Genomic DNA, 12,293 nt, shown 5'->3' with positions numbered 1-12,293 from the left:
GTCTGCTTGCAGGCAGTCGCGCTTGGGCGTGGCCGGGGCTTCCACCTCCTGGCTGGGAAAACAACTGGCGGGTGGCGGAGAGGCGGCGTGGGGAGAGTCCCGGGCGGGGCGAGAGGCGGGGCCGAGGGAGAGGGCTGGGGGAGGGGCGAGAAGTGGCGGGGGGCGGGAGTTGCGGCTCGCACCGTGCAGCGCTGCCAGCCCCGACCGGCGGGGACCGCCAATCGCGGCAACGCTTCTTCGGCCGGCGCTTGGGCCCTCACCGCCGCCGTCAGCGGCCGTCAGCGCAGCACCTCCGCCGCCGTGGGCCCGCCCCTCGCGACGACAACGCCCTCCGCAGCGGCGAAACACGCCGCCGGCCGCCGGAGCGCCGCGCGGGAGCGCCGGCTCACCGATGAGCGGCGCGGCGACCGCGCCATCCGCCCCCGCCGCAGCAGCGCCGCCCGAGCTGCTCTGGACGCGCTCTGCGAGGCGGCGCATGCCGTCGAAAGATGTAGACAGCGACGGAGGAGGAGGAGGAGTCGAGGCGGCGGCGGGGCGGCGCCGCCGACGCTGGCCCCCGCGCCGCCCATCCGCTCCAACCCGACTCTCGAGGTTGCAGCGACCCGAGCCTGCGGGGCTGCCGCCGAGGAGTGCGGAGAGAGGTGCGAGAGAGGGGGGAGAGCGGCGAGGCGAGCAGATAGCGCGCCTCAGCAGAGGCGAGAGCGCCGCGGCCGCGCCTGACGCACGAACGACGAGCCGCGCAGCCCGCCCTGCAGCGGCGCGCAACCTACGGCAGAGAGCGCCGATGAGACCTGGTGTGAGGCCGACGGCGGCGGGGATGGCGCGGTGCGCGGTCGGCGGAGGAAGGGGCGGGGCGGAGGGACAGAGGCCTGCCGAGTGGCTCCGAGAGAGGGAGGGAGGGAGGGAGGGAGATATCGCGAGGTGAGGAGCGCGCAGTGAGGGCGAGAGAGGGCGGTGCGGTGGCGACGCCGCGGCGTGGCGCGAATGGGAAGAGTGCGGAGAGAGGTGCGAGAGAGGGGGGAGAGCGGCAAGGCGAGCAGATAGCGCGCCTCAGCAGAGGCGAGAGCGCCGCGGCCGCGGCCGCGCCTGACGCACGAGCGACGAGCCGCGCAGCCCGCCCTGCAGCGGCGCGCAACCTACGGCAGAGAGCGCCGATGAGACCTGGTGTGAGGCCGACGGCGGCGGGGATGGCGCGGTGCGCGGTCGGCGGAGGAAGGAGGGGGGCGGAGGGACGGAGGCCTGCCGAGAGGCTCCGAGAGAGGGAGGGAGGGAGGGAGGGAGATATCGCGAGGTGACGGGGGAGCTGCGGGGCGGAAAGAGGGGAGAGCTGGCCGGGATGAGGAGTGAGAGCGCGGCGGTGGTGCGCCGCGCGCCGCTGCGCACCTGTAGCTGCACGCCTGCCTAGCGCACGGCCTCGGTCAAAGGGTGGCAGAAACGCGACGCGGAGGGCTGCGGCAGTGGCAGGAGCACTGGAGCGGCGGCGTGGTGGCGGGAGCGAAGGTGCCTGAGGCAGTGTGCAGCGGGCGAGGTGAGGCTCGAGGCTGCCAAGTGCGAGTGTGCGCGGGAGGCCGGTCGGGAGGCTATCTGGCTCCCATCGCAACTCACACGCGGCTGTGGCACACGGGCGAGACGCTGCTCTCGTGGCACTGCTCAAGACGCTCAACGCCGACCGTCGGGGGGTCTGGTTGGGCTCTGTGCGGCTGGAGGAGAGCGGAGAGTGGAGCGGTGGTGTGCCCGAGTGCAGAACGGCGCACGCTGCGCACCAGCAGCGCGTGGAGAGAGGCGGACGCCGGCCGCCGGTCTCGTTCGTTTCAAGGCCGCCAAAAGAATTTTACCCAGACTCCCTACTGGCAAGGTGCTCGAGCGCGCTCAACATTGTGGTCGTTCAGGGCGGCTCGCACAGCGCCCGCAGGCACACACACACACACACACACACACACACACACACACACACACACACACACACACACACACACACACACACACACACACACACACACACACACACACACACACACACACACACACACACACACACACACACACACACACACACACACACACACACACACACACACACACACCACACACACACACACACACACACACACAGACGAGGACACGCGCAGGGGCCGCACCTCTAGCGAAGCCCACAGAGTGGGAGACTCCTATCACCGCCCTGCCACCCACGTGAGCCTTTTGGCCGCCTCTGTCAGTGTGCCCGTGGTAGTGAGAGACTGCTGGTGAGAAGCCGGAGGAAGGTCGCTAGTCGAGAGAGATCGCCAGTGGAATAGGGAGTCCACCGTGCTGCGAGCCTGTCGCTGTCCCTTGTCAGGAGCAGGAGAACGAGGAGAGCGCAACCAGTAGGAGGCCCGCGCCTGCCCCCGTGCCGCCGGGTGCAACCTGTCCTATACGAGAGAGGAATCCCTGGGACCCTGTCGTGTGGGTGAACCCTGCCCAGCCCCCCTCCGTGTCGCGATGCGCTCCCCGCTCCCGTTCCCCTGTGTCCCTGATCGTCCTTACAAGATCCTGCTCGTGCAGGTGGGGACCCTGTCCTTCTCCCACCCCCCGTTTGGCGTGCCCGTTTTATTTATTTATTACTGGCAAGAAGCAGCGAGAACAAGGGACCGGCAGGCGGCGGCGGCGTCGCAGAACGAGGCAGAGGAGAGCGACGCGACAGAAGAAGAAGCGACAAGGGAAAGAACGACGAGAGTGGGACGACCGCGAGGTGGCATGAAGGTTGCAGCGAGAATCGGCGAGAGACTGCGAAGAGAGATAGGAAGAGGCGGACGCCCAAGGGTGGGCGACGGCTAGCGCACCACACCCCTCTCCTTAAAATCCCTGTGTGGTGGCGGCGTGCCGTCCTCCCATCCCTCCCTTGGGTTGTCCGCTTTCTTTCTTTCTTTTTGGGCACGGGACTGGCGCGCCGCACTGGCACTAACACAGGTGCCAAAAGAACCTCACTATCCGGATCGGCAAAGGCGCGACGCGTCGATTGACGATCTATGCTTTTGACCCATCAGTCTCCCATCACTTCACGGCATCCAGAGCCCAGAGGGAATACGACGAGAGGCATCGCGCTGAGAGATAAAGATGTGTGGGGCGGGGGAAAGTTTCTGAACGGCCGCGCACGCACAGCGTGCCGGCTTACTAAGGAGGTCCCTCGCCCCGGGTTGGCCAGCAGACGGCCAGAGTTCGTGGTTGAATTGTAACAATGCTTGTAATCACGATCGATGCGAGGACGCAAGTCCACCAAACTCGGCCATTCCAACGGCCAGACCGCTCGCTTAAGGCTGATTGGCTAGACGAGCGGTCTCCCTCCACGGGGCTGTTGGCGCAGGGGGAGGTGTCAAAATCACGCTCCCGGGACGCCGGAGAGATCGGGTTGGCCTCCCCCGCCCTCAGCCCTGACCCGACGGGGACGCCACCACCCTCGCCCAGGGATCTACAATGCTGTCTTAAGGTCCGACAGGTTCGGCACCGGGCACCGCCTCGGTATACAAAATGCGCCTGCGGGCGGACCCTTACAGATCACAGATCACTTCACGGCGGTCCGTACGTGAGCCCCGCGGGCGCGGCGGCGCGGCGCGTCCTGCAACGCCTGTCCACACTCCTCGGGAGCACACACACGGATATGAAGCGCGCACACGGCCCAATGGCCGTGCACGAGCAGCAGCGCAAGCGCCGCCAACCGCACCGACACTTTTGACCGTGTGCCGCACTTCCCGAATCCCTTCACACCCCACTGTCGCGTCACGTCACCGCCAACGTCGTGTATCCAGAGGTGCTCTCCGGTGCAGCGGGTGCGTCCTCCTCCCCGAACGCTGATGTCGCTTGCGAGTGGGGCGAGTTTGACGACGACTACGGGGAGCATCGCTCCATGTGCCCCGAGCCTGATTGCACGCCCGTGTACATGCACGGCGTCGAGCCAAAAGTGTCTCGCAACGCGAGTACGAGACGCTCTCCGAGAGCGATATCGTCGACGGAAACGTGGCGTGTGAGGGCTGCGATGCGGAGCCGTACGAGGTCACTCGAGAGCGGCTGTGGATGTCGGAGCCGAACCTCCGTGAGGCTATAGCCGCTATGTCACCGATAGAGGTGGTCATGAACGCGCGATCGATGAAGAGCCTGCAGCCGGTATCGGTCGAGGCCTATACGGCCCTAACGGAGACGGAGGTCGTCAACGGCAACTATGTGTGCGAGGGCCTCGATTGGGTGGAGTATGAGATTGTCAAGGAGCGCCTCCGTCTCTCCCTCGCACCGAATGAGCAGGCGCAGATCGAGTCGATGCTCCCCATCGAGGTGGCCGAGATGGCGCCGCGCGAGCCGCATCGAATGTAGTTGTGTGTGTGTGTGTGCGCGAGTGAGTCACCGACAACTCCTTCCCCCCCGCCCCCTCCCCCTCCGACCCGTCCTATCTCGATTTCAAGTCGTCGGCACCCCCCCCCCTCTTCCTTTTCTTTTCCCGCCAGTTTCGTGCGTGTTCGCGAGCTAAAAAGGAGAGATCGGAACATCTCCCGGAGCGATCTCGGAAAAAGGGAGATCCAAACTTGTGGGAGTTGGTAACGGCGCGCGGAGCCGGCAGCGCGGCTTGCAGTTTCCGGTGCGCCGACTTGGAGCCCTGTGCTTATCATGCCTGGGAGCGGCAAATCCAAGGTGGTGGTGAAAACAGAGGACGAGGATGAGCGCTTCGTGAGCCTCCGTGGGGTACTCGACACAAAGAGTGGAGAGGTCGGCATCGCCTTCTCCGCGAAAGACGATACCGTATTCAACGCCTTCAAGGCGTGCATCAAGCTGCTCCAGAACTCGGACCGCTCTCGCAAGCTGCTCAACTTCAAGCAGGAGGGGATGGCAAAGGATTCAGAGGCAAGGTGGGTCACCTCCCTCTACAAGACGACGGTCGTGCTTACCGAGCTCCCAGCGGTCGCTATCGCTATCCTGCGCGGCGCATTCAACAGCAACAAGCTTGTCGTCAGCTACTCCTTCACCGACACGAACGGGAAGGGCCTGTCAGATAGTGACATCTCCAAGTGCAACGCCAAGATCGCCAAGGCGCTCAAGGCCGCGGCCGAGGCGGAGGAGGAGGGCGGGACCGACCCGGGGGAGGACGACGACTCCGACGACGCGAGCTCCACTGCCGGGTCCACGGCCGCTGCTGCGCGTGCCGCCCACACCTACACCGAGGAGGTGGAGCAGGTCCTCGGCGAGCAGAACGAGTTCCTCAGCGAGCAGTTGGCCATCCTCGGGGACTCGATTGACAAGGCGGTCGCGCGGGAGATCGCCCCGGTCACGAAAGAGGTGAAGGCGCTCGCGACGAAGCTGGATGCGTTTGGCAAGGTCTCCACCGCCATCCAGAAGGAGCTGGCCATCCTCCAGGCGGGCCTCGGTCCCCTCCCCTCCGCAGGCGGCTCTGCCTCCTCCTCCTCCTCCTCCTCGTCCTCCGCATCACCGTCCAAAGAGGTGCCCTCCGGCGTGGCGGCCGAGGGGGGGAGCAAGGAGGCCAAGAGCTTGACCCCGTCCAAGCGGGCCGCCGCCGCCTCGCCGGCGTCCGCATCGCGCCCTGTCCGCAACGGGCGTGCCGCCGCCGCCAAGCCTAGCATGTGACTCATAGCCCGTCGTCCCCGCACTCGCGGTATGGGCTTCCGCTCGTGCATTGTTCCCGAGAGCGACGAGGGCGGGAGCTCTGGTGACGAGTGCGGCTCGGCGGCCGCGGAGGCGGCGTCCGACAGTGAGTCGGAGTCTTCCCTCCTCGAGCAGGCCATACGGGCGGCGGGTGATGTGTGCGGGCCGTCGACATCGGCCGTGGAGACGGGCAACTCTCTCGAGGCGGGCAACTCTTCCGACGAGGACGCCTCTCACTGCGAGACGCTCGGGACCGACGACTCCTCCGATGCGTCCTACACCGACGGCGACTCCTCCAGCATCGACTCCGATGTCGGCGGCGCCTCCGACGAGGACAGCGACGCGTCTTGGTTGCCCTCCGACTAGGCGTCGGCGCTAGACAGAGAGGAGAGAGAGTATCATAGTATATGCGTGCTTCTGTGTGTGTGGCGACGCGTTGTCTGCCGCTGTCTTGCTTATTACACCTCATAGACATGTGGTGCACCTGGCACTAAGGCACCTCCCCGCGAAAAAGACACATCTAAACCCGGCTGACGGCGGCCTTACAATTTTCCTAGCAAGCCTCTACTGCTTCGTTGTCCGTCGTCTGCTGCTGTACGATTCTGGCCTCTTCTCCGTCGCAAGGGCCCCGCCCCCCTCGAGGGGGGGGCGGGGCCCGCGCAGGGGCCCTCTAGTCGTTACGAAATGTTGCGTGACCGGGAGCTCTCGCAGCTCTGCAAGCTGTCTTGGGTGGTAGAATGAGGAACCCCCCCTCACAGCAGAAAAGAACGGCTAGCGCACCACACCCCTCTCCTTAAAATCCCTGTGTGGTGGCGGCGTGCCGTCCTCCCATCCCTCCCTTGGGTTGTCCCTTTTCTTTCTTTTTTCCAGCAGAAGAGAACGAGAGATATCGAGCGGAGGGACGAGACAGAGCATGAAGCGCAGGAGAGAGAACGAGGAGAGTGGGACGACCGCGAGGTGGCATGAAGGTTGCGAGGGCTGCGAAGGGAGATAGGAAGAGGCAGACGCACGCCCAAGTGCCAAGACGCAAGAGGGTGGGCGACGGTTAGCTTCCTAGGCTAGCAACAGGCACACACCTTCCTTCCGTGAAATCCCTGTGTGCAGTGTGGTGGCGGCGTGCCGTCCTCCCATCCTCCCTCCGTTGGCAGGGTTGTCCGTGAAGGTGAACCGAACAACCGTGTGTTTTCTTTCCGTTTCTTATATCGCTGTGAAGTGTGATCTCAGGTGTGTGACCTGGGCCCGGAGACTGTGGTTGTTGCTTGTTATGTGATTACGACCTAACACGCACAGGGCCGCTGCTCTCGGTACTCGTCCTGCGTGCGACGGAGATGGCCTCGGGCGGCTTGCCGCGCATCAGAGTCACGGCCAACGCCGCAGCCGTGGGCAGCAGATACAGCCACACGGTGGTGCGAGCGGCGCCGGCATCGATGGCCGCCGTCGCGGCCGTGGACGAGGCGTTCTTTTCGTCGAGCGAGGCCGCATGCGGAGGCGACAGGGCCGACAGCAGCGCGTTGCAGCACACGATGCCGAGGGGCAATGCGATTCCTCTCGCCATCCCGAGGAGCGCGCCGACGACACTGAGCTGATCCTGCGCGGCGAACGCCAGCACAAACCCGGCGTTCGCGGGCTGGAAGAGCGACTGCCCCGCCGCCAGCAGCACCATGCTCGCTCCCATCGGCCAAAAGGAGCCGAGGCCGGCGCCGAGCAGCAGGATGGCCGCCGCGAGCAGCAGCAGGGAGAGGGCGGTCTGCGCCCTGGCGCTTAGGCGCGCCGCCAGCCGCCCGCTGCCCAGCCCTCCCAGGAGCAAGGTGAGCGGCTGGCACAGCATCGCCAGCCCCGTGTCTGCCTGGCTCCACCCCATGCCCAGCTGCAGGTACAGGGGCGTCAGGTAGCGCGCGAGCGAGACGCCAAAGTAGAGCCCGCACGCGGAGAGGACGCCGCAGCGGATCGGCCACGAGGCGAGCACAGGCCGCGGCACGAGCGGCCTCGCGGCGCACCGCAGCCACAGGGCGAGGAGGAGGAGGAGGAGAGCCGAGCCGACCGCCATCCACAGAGAGGTTGCTGCCTCCTGCTCTTGCGCGGCCGAGAGGGTGAAGAGGCTTCCTCCGACCGACGCAAAGGTGAGCACGCTGCCGACCGGGTCGAGCGACACGCCGCCGGACGCGGGCGTGTCGGGGAGGGTGCAGACGAGCGCCATCGCGAGCACGCCTGCCGGGTGAGGGCTGGCGAGGGTTCGGGTGTGGGCAGATGCGGATCTCTTCGAGGCATGCACACCAGGATGGCTGTGTGTGCACAAGTGGGGAACCACAAATTGGATGGCGCGCCTGTGGGAAGGTTGATGAGGAAGACGCTCCGCCAGCCGAAGGCCGAGGTCAGCAGCCCGCCGAGCGGCGGCCCAAGGCTCATGCCCAAGCCAATCATGCTGTGGCTGTAGCCGATCGCGACCGAGGTCTGCTCTGGCCTGGTGAAGAACTTGACCATCGCGAGCGAGTTGCTGCTCATGAGCGATTGGCCCAAGCCCTGCACGGCACGCAGCGCAATCAGCGCCTCGATGGAGGGCGCAAAGGCGCAGCTGGTGGAGCTCCCGATGAAGATCAGCAGCCCGACCCGGTACACGCGCGGCTTGCTGTAGCGGTCGCCCAAGCGGCCTGCGGCGACCTGAGTCGAGGCGCTCAGCAGGAGGTAGACGAGCACGACCCACTGCGCTCTGTGCAGCGGCGTCGCCAGCTCCTTTGCAATCGTGACGAGGCACACGTCCATCACGCCTTGGTCGATGGTAGTCAAGAGCGAGCCTGGCATGAGTGTCAAAATCATGCACGCTGCGGAGTAACGAGGCGTGCTTGCTTGCGGCTGCGCACTGGCTGCTGCTGCACCCGCTTTCACGGGAGAAGCGGTCAGCTCTTCAGCTGCGCCCGCTTTCAACGGAGACGCGGTCAACTCCACGGCAGCGTGAGCGTCGCTGCGCAACACGCCCGCTGGAACTGCACGCTGGGCCTCGGACGCCAGCCTCACCGCACGAGGCATGGAGGACGCCAGCCTCACCGCGCGAGGCATGGAGAGCTCTGGAAGGGTTTTGAGCACGCAAAAGTGCGTCAAGCCACCATGGGGCAACAACGATCAACAACCGGGGGGCAAATGCAGGTTCGGGCTCCCTGCCGACCCTGTCCGAGACTCGCTCAAACACCACCTCGGTCTAGCTACGTGGCACTCCTGGGGGCAGCAGCTTGTCACTGCCGTGGCTAGGCGCGCCACCACCGGCGGGCTGGTCGCCCTCGTGGACCCCCACCCCGTTCGTGCTCTGCTCCACCCTTGGGCTGAGCGTGAGGATCAGCACGCCCACGCAGATGAGCCCCGCCCCAGCCACTGAGGCCACGCCCACGCTCTTGCCAAAGACGGCCGCGTCCCAGACAAAGTTTTGAGGGCCACGTCGAGCTCGAGGCAAAGGGCGAGGGTGGTCGCCGAGTCGAGGCGCACCGCGTAGACCAATTGAAGAGCGTGGCGAGGGTCCCAAACACGCACACGCCGAGCACCGACAGCCACGCGGCTAGCCCCTTCTCTGGCGGAACGTCGAACGCGCCGACGGACGCTGCGACGGCGATCGAGAAGCAGGTGCCGAGTCCCATCGTGAGGTATAGAGCTGGGAACCGGACGAGACACCGTGTCGGCTGAGCACGGTGAAGCAGACGAGGCCGCTGCCAGAAGCAAACGCGGAGACGAGGACGACGGCAATCACGAGCAGCTTCTGACCCTCGTCCACCTCGGACGCTGCCGACTGCCGCCCTGACCCGCCGCGCCGATGGCTTGCCGCACAAATGTGGGCCGCGCGATGAGCATCGCGCCCGTCAAAGCCAGCGTCGCCGCGACGCCCTGCGCGGCGTTTGGCTTCTCCTTCAGGTACAGATAGGAGAAGAGGATGGTCCACAGCGGGATGGTCTGATACAGCGCCGCCACGTCGCCGAGAGCGAGCTCGTCGCGGCTGTAAGCCCAAAAGAGGCCGAAAACGCCGAGAGACGTGACGCCGCGCGCAAGCAGCCACGGCCACCTCTCGCGTCTCGGAGAGCGGGTGGGTAGGCCCTAAAACGGTGGGAGGGGTAGGGGTGCCGCTGTAGGGGTGTGGAGGGGTCGGGAGGGCGGGAGTGTGTACCGTGACCTAAAGCCCTCCACCGATAGAGGTGTCAGGCGGCAGGGCCCAGGAGGGCACTCGGAGGGGTGGGGGCTGGGAGGGCTGGCCAAAAGCGAGGCGTAGGAGGGCTCGTGAGGGATTGGGAGAGGTGGAGAGCTCGGAGGGGTCGGAGGGCTCGGAGGGCAGAGAGGCACGAGGGTGGCGCTGGTGGGCTCGGGAGGGCTCTGGAGGGCTCACAAGGGATGGAGTGCCCGGAGGGCTCGGAGGGGCGAGCCGCCGAGCCGGGCTCGGGGGGCTCGGAGGGCTCGGAGGGCTCGGAGGGCTCGGAGGGCTCGGAGGGCTCGGAGGGCTGGAGGGCTCGGAGGGCTCGGAGGGCTTGGAGGGCTGGAGGGCTCCAGTAGGGCTCGGAGGGGTCTGGAGGGCTCGGAAGCTCGAGCCCTCCGAGCCCTCCGAGCCCTTCAAGCCCTCGGATGGAGTGCTCGGAGGGGTTGGAGGCGAGCTTGCGAGCCGGGGTCGGGGAACTCGGGGGGCTCGGAGGGGTCGGAGGGGTCGGAGGGGTCGGAGGGGTCGGAGGGGTCGGAGGGGTCGGAGGGGTCGGAGGGGTCGGAGGGGTCAGAGGATCGACCCCTCCGAGCCCTAATGGAGCCCTCTAGCCCTCCAGCCCTCCCGAGCCCTCCGAGCCCTCCGAGCCCTCTTGGGGGGCAGTCACATAAGCCGCGACTTCGTTTTCTTTATCTTTTTGCGACCCTCCCGGAGGGCCCTTCCGACCCCTCTCGAGCCCTCCCGCCACGAAGATCCTCCCCTGTCCGACCGTCCCTCCGAGCCCACCCGGCGTCCCGCGAGGGGGTTAGCCCTGTGGGGAGCCCTCCCGACGCCGATCCGACGGGGACCCCTCCAGCCCTGTGGGCTGGCGAGCCCTCCGGTCGGAGGGGTGGAAGTGGGAGGGCTCGAAGACGGACCTCTCTCGCTTCGGGAGGGTGGAGGGGTGGAAGTTGGAGGGGTGGGGGGATTGTTGAGCCCTCTATCTCTGTCGATATAGCCCTACCCCTCCCGCCGTTTTAGGGCCTACCCACCCGCTATGACCTCTCGCTGTGGCGAGACGGCGCTGCTTGCGCCGGTGCTCGCGAGTCGTCGTCAGCAGCTCTGAGATAGCTTGAGATACAACTGCCTATCGGCCGTGGCGCGTCGGGGTTGCGAAGCAAGAGGTTACAGGGATGTGTCCGAATTGTTCACTCTGTGACAACCAAGAAAAAAGTCCAACCCCATGCTTTTGCTACCCCATGCTTCGCTCATGCTTACCTGTGAATCACGCCCGCTGTGAAAACATTTTGCCCGGGGATTTTTTCGCAGCAAATACTTTTCAGACGGTACCTTTCTGACAGATCGATCTGTCAGAGTCGAAGAACTCGACCGGGGCTGGCCGCCAAAGTGGCTGGGACAGCGCCTCTCTGCGCACACTAAGGGAGCTGTCCTCGGCGCAGCCGATCGGCTCCCGCGGCCTGGGTGGTGGCAGTGGCACTCCCTGTACCCTGTCCCTGAGGCTCCCTGAATTTTTTCTGGTATTTGTTGAGCACTCTCTGGTCAACCTTCGCCGGGCGAGCCTGCCTCTCGCTGCGCAGCGGCCCAGCGGCGCGACCCGTGAGGCTGCCGATCGTCGAACTGGGCTTAGCTCTCAGTCAAGATATTGTGCATATGGTCGGTCGGTCTCTACATCTCTTGACTGAGCACGACCGATGAATCGGCAGCAGGCAGGGAGACAGGGAGGCTGGGAGGCTCGCTGTGTGAGTCGGCCACGCAGAGTCGGCAACCGGTAGCAAGAGGGTAAGGTAGGTAGGTAGAAAGGTGAAGAACAGTCAGGCTCGGACTGGAGGCGGTATATGCTGAATAAAAAGAAAACGAAACAGTGATGTCCTGGCCTCGCTCCAGCTTCGCGGCGCACAAGCTGACCGAGGTGGAGGACTCCGACACGACCCTGCTGCACCACCTCACGCGGCTCCAGCAGGCCTACCAGAGTCGGCTGCCGCCCACTCTAGCCGAGGACGAAAACCTCGGCTTCGATCTCAACGCCGGGAGGGCCGGTGCGCAAGCACGGCTGGCATTGTTGTTCGACCCAAAGGACCGCAAGCAGCGGCTCGGGCCCGAGACGGCGCAGGCAGTCTTCCGCGCGCTGACAGGGCCGAACGCACAGGGCGCGTGCTGGAAGGGGTGGCGGCAGAGCGGCTTTGGCGAGACGCAGGTCAGCGGCCCGCGGGCTGCTGTCGTCCACGCGGAGGCCATCGTCGCTTGCTTCGAGCGGCTGTGGGGCCAGCCGGCGGTGTGCGAGGGCGTACCCACGACCATCCTGCGCCCGCCTCGCAGCGCAGCGCTCGGCGCGCACGTGGACTCGGCGTCCCTGCTCGAGCTGTACGTGGAATGCCGCTCGCTGGCCTTGGCTGCCACGCGCGCGGCGGGAGCGACAGAGAGCCTCGAGCGTCAGTGGGCGGCGCTGCACGGCTGCCAGGCGCTCGTCCACTGGGCGGGGCCGCACTGCGCCGCTGCAAAGGCGGAC

The 12,293-nt window shown here is 66.1% G+C and overlaps 3 protein-coding genes across 3 annotated transcripts in view; 1 reads left to right on the top strand and 2 right to left on the bottom strand.

Annotated features, from left to right (window-relative positions):
- Positions 1–6,892: 6,892 nt before the first annotated feature.
- Positions 6,893–8,421, bottom strand: EMIHUDRAFT_221553 (hypothetical protein; the record flags this gene model as incomplete). The annotated part of the gene is made up of 2 exons (XM_005756479.1): positions 6,893–7,830; positions 7,917–8,421. The coding sequence occupies 2 exons, from the start codon at positions 8,419–8,421 to the stop codon at positions 6,893–6,895; spliced, it is 1,443 nt and encodes a 480-aa protein (XP_005756536.1).
- A 394-nt stretch (positions 8,422–8,815) lies between these two features.
- EMIHUDRAFT_221552 (hypothetical protein) lies at positions 8,816–11,011 on the bottom strand (the record flags this gene model as incomplete). Its single annotated transcript, XM_005756478.1, has 4 exons — positions 8,816–9,004; positions 9,153–9,259; positions 9,408–9,664; positions 11,007–11,011. 4 exons carry the CDS (start codon positions 11,009–11,011, stop codon positions 8,816–8,818), a joined length of 558 nt encoding a protein of 185 aa, XP_005756535.1.
- A 640-nt stretch (positions 11,012–11,651) lies between these two features.
- The window catches only part of EMIHUDRAFT_107954 (hypothetical protein), a gene marked incomplete at both ends in the record, with an annotated part of 1,914 nt that continues 1,272 nt past the window's right edge, over positions 11,652–12,293 (top strand). Inside the window, one exon of the mRNA XM_005756477.1 lies at positions 11,652–12,251. Within this exon, the coding sequence (XP_005756534.1) occupies positions 11,652–12,251 (600 nt within the window). The remainder of the gene's footprint in view (positions 12,252–12,293) is intronic.

This window comes from Emiliania huxleyi, assembly GCF_000372725.1.
Source record: "Emiliania huxleyi CCMP1516 unplaced genomic scaffold EMIHUscaffold_97, whole genome shotgun sequence".
Taxonomy (NCBI): Eukaryota; Haptophyta; order Isochrysidales; family Noelaerhabdaceae; genus Emiliania; species Emiliania huxleyi.
The sequence above is the reverse complement of the archived record's forward strand: the minus strand, read 5'-3'. Positions and strand labels throughout refer to the sequence as shown.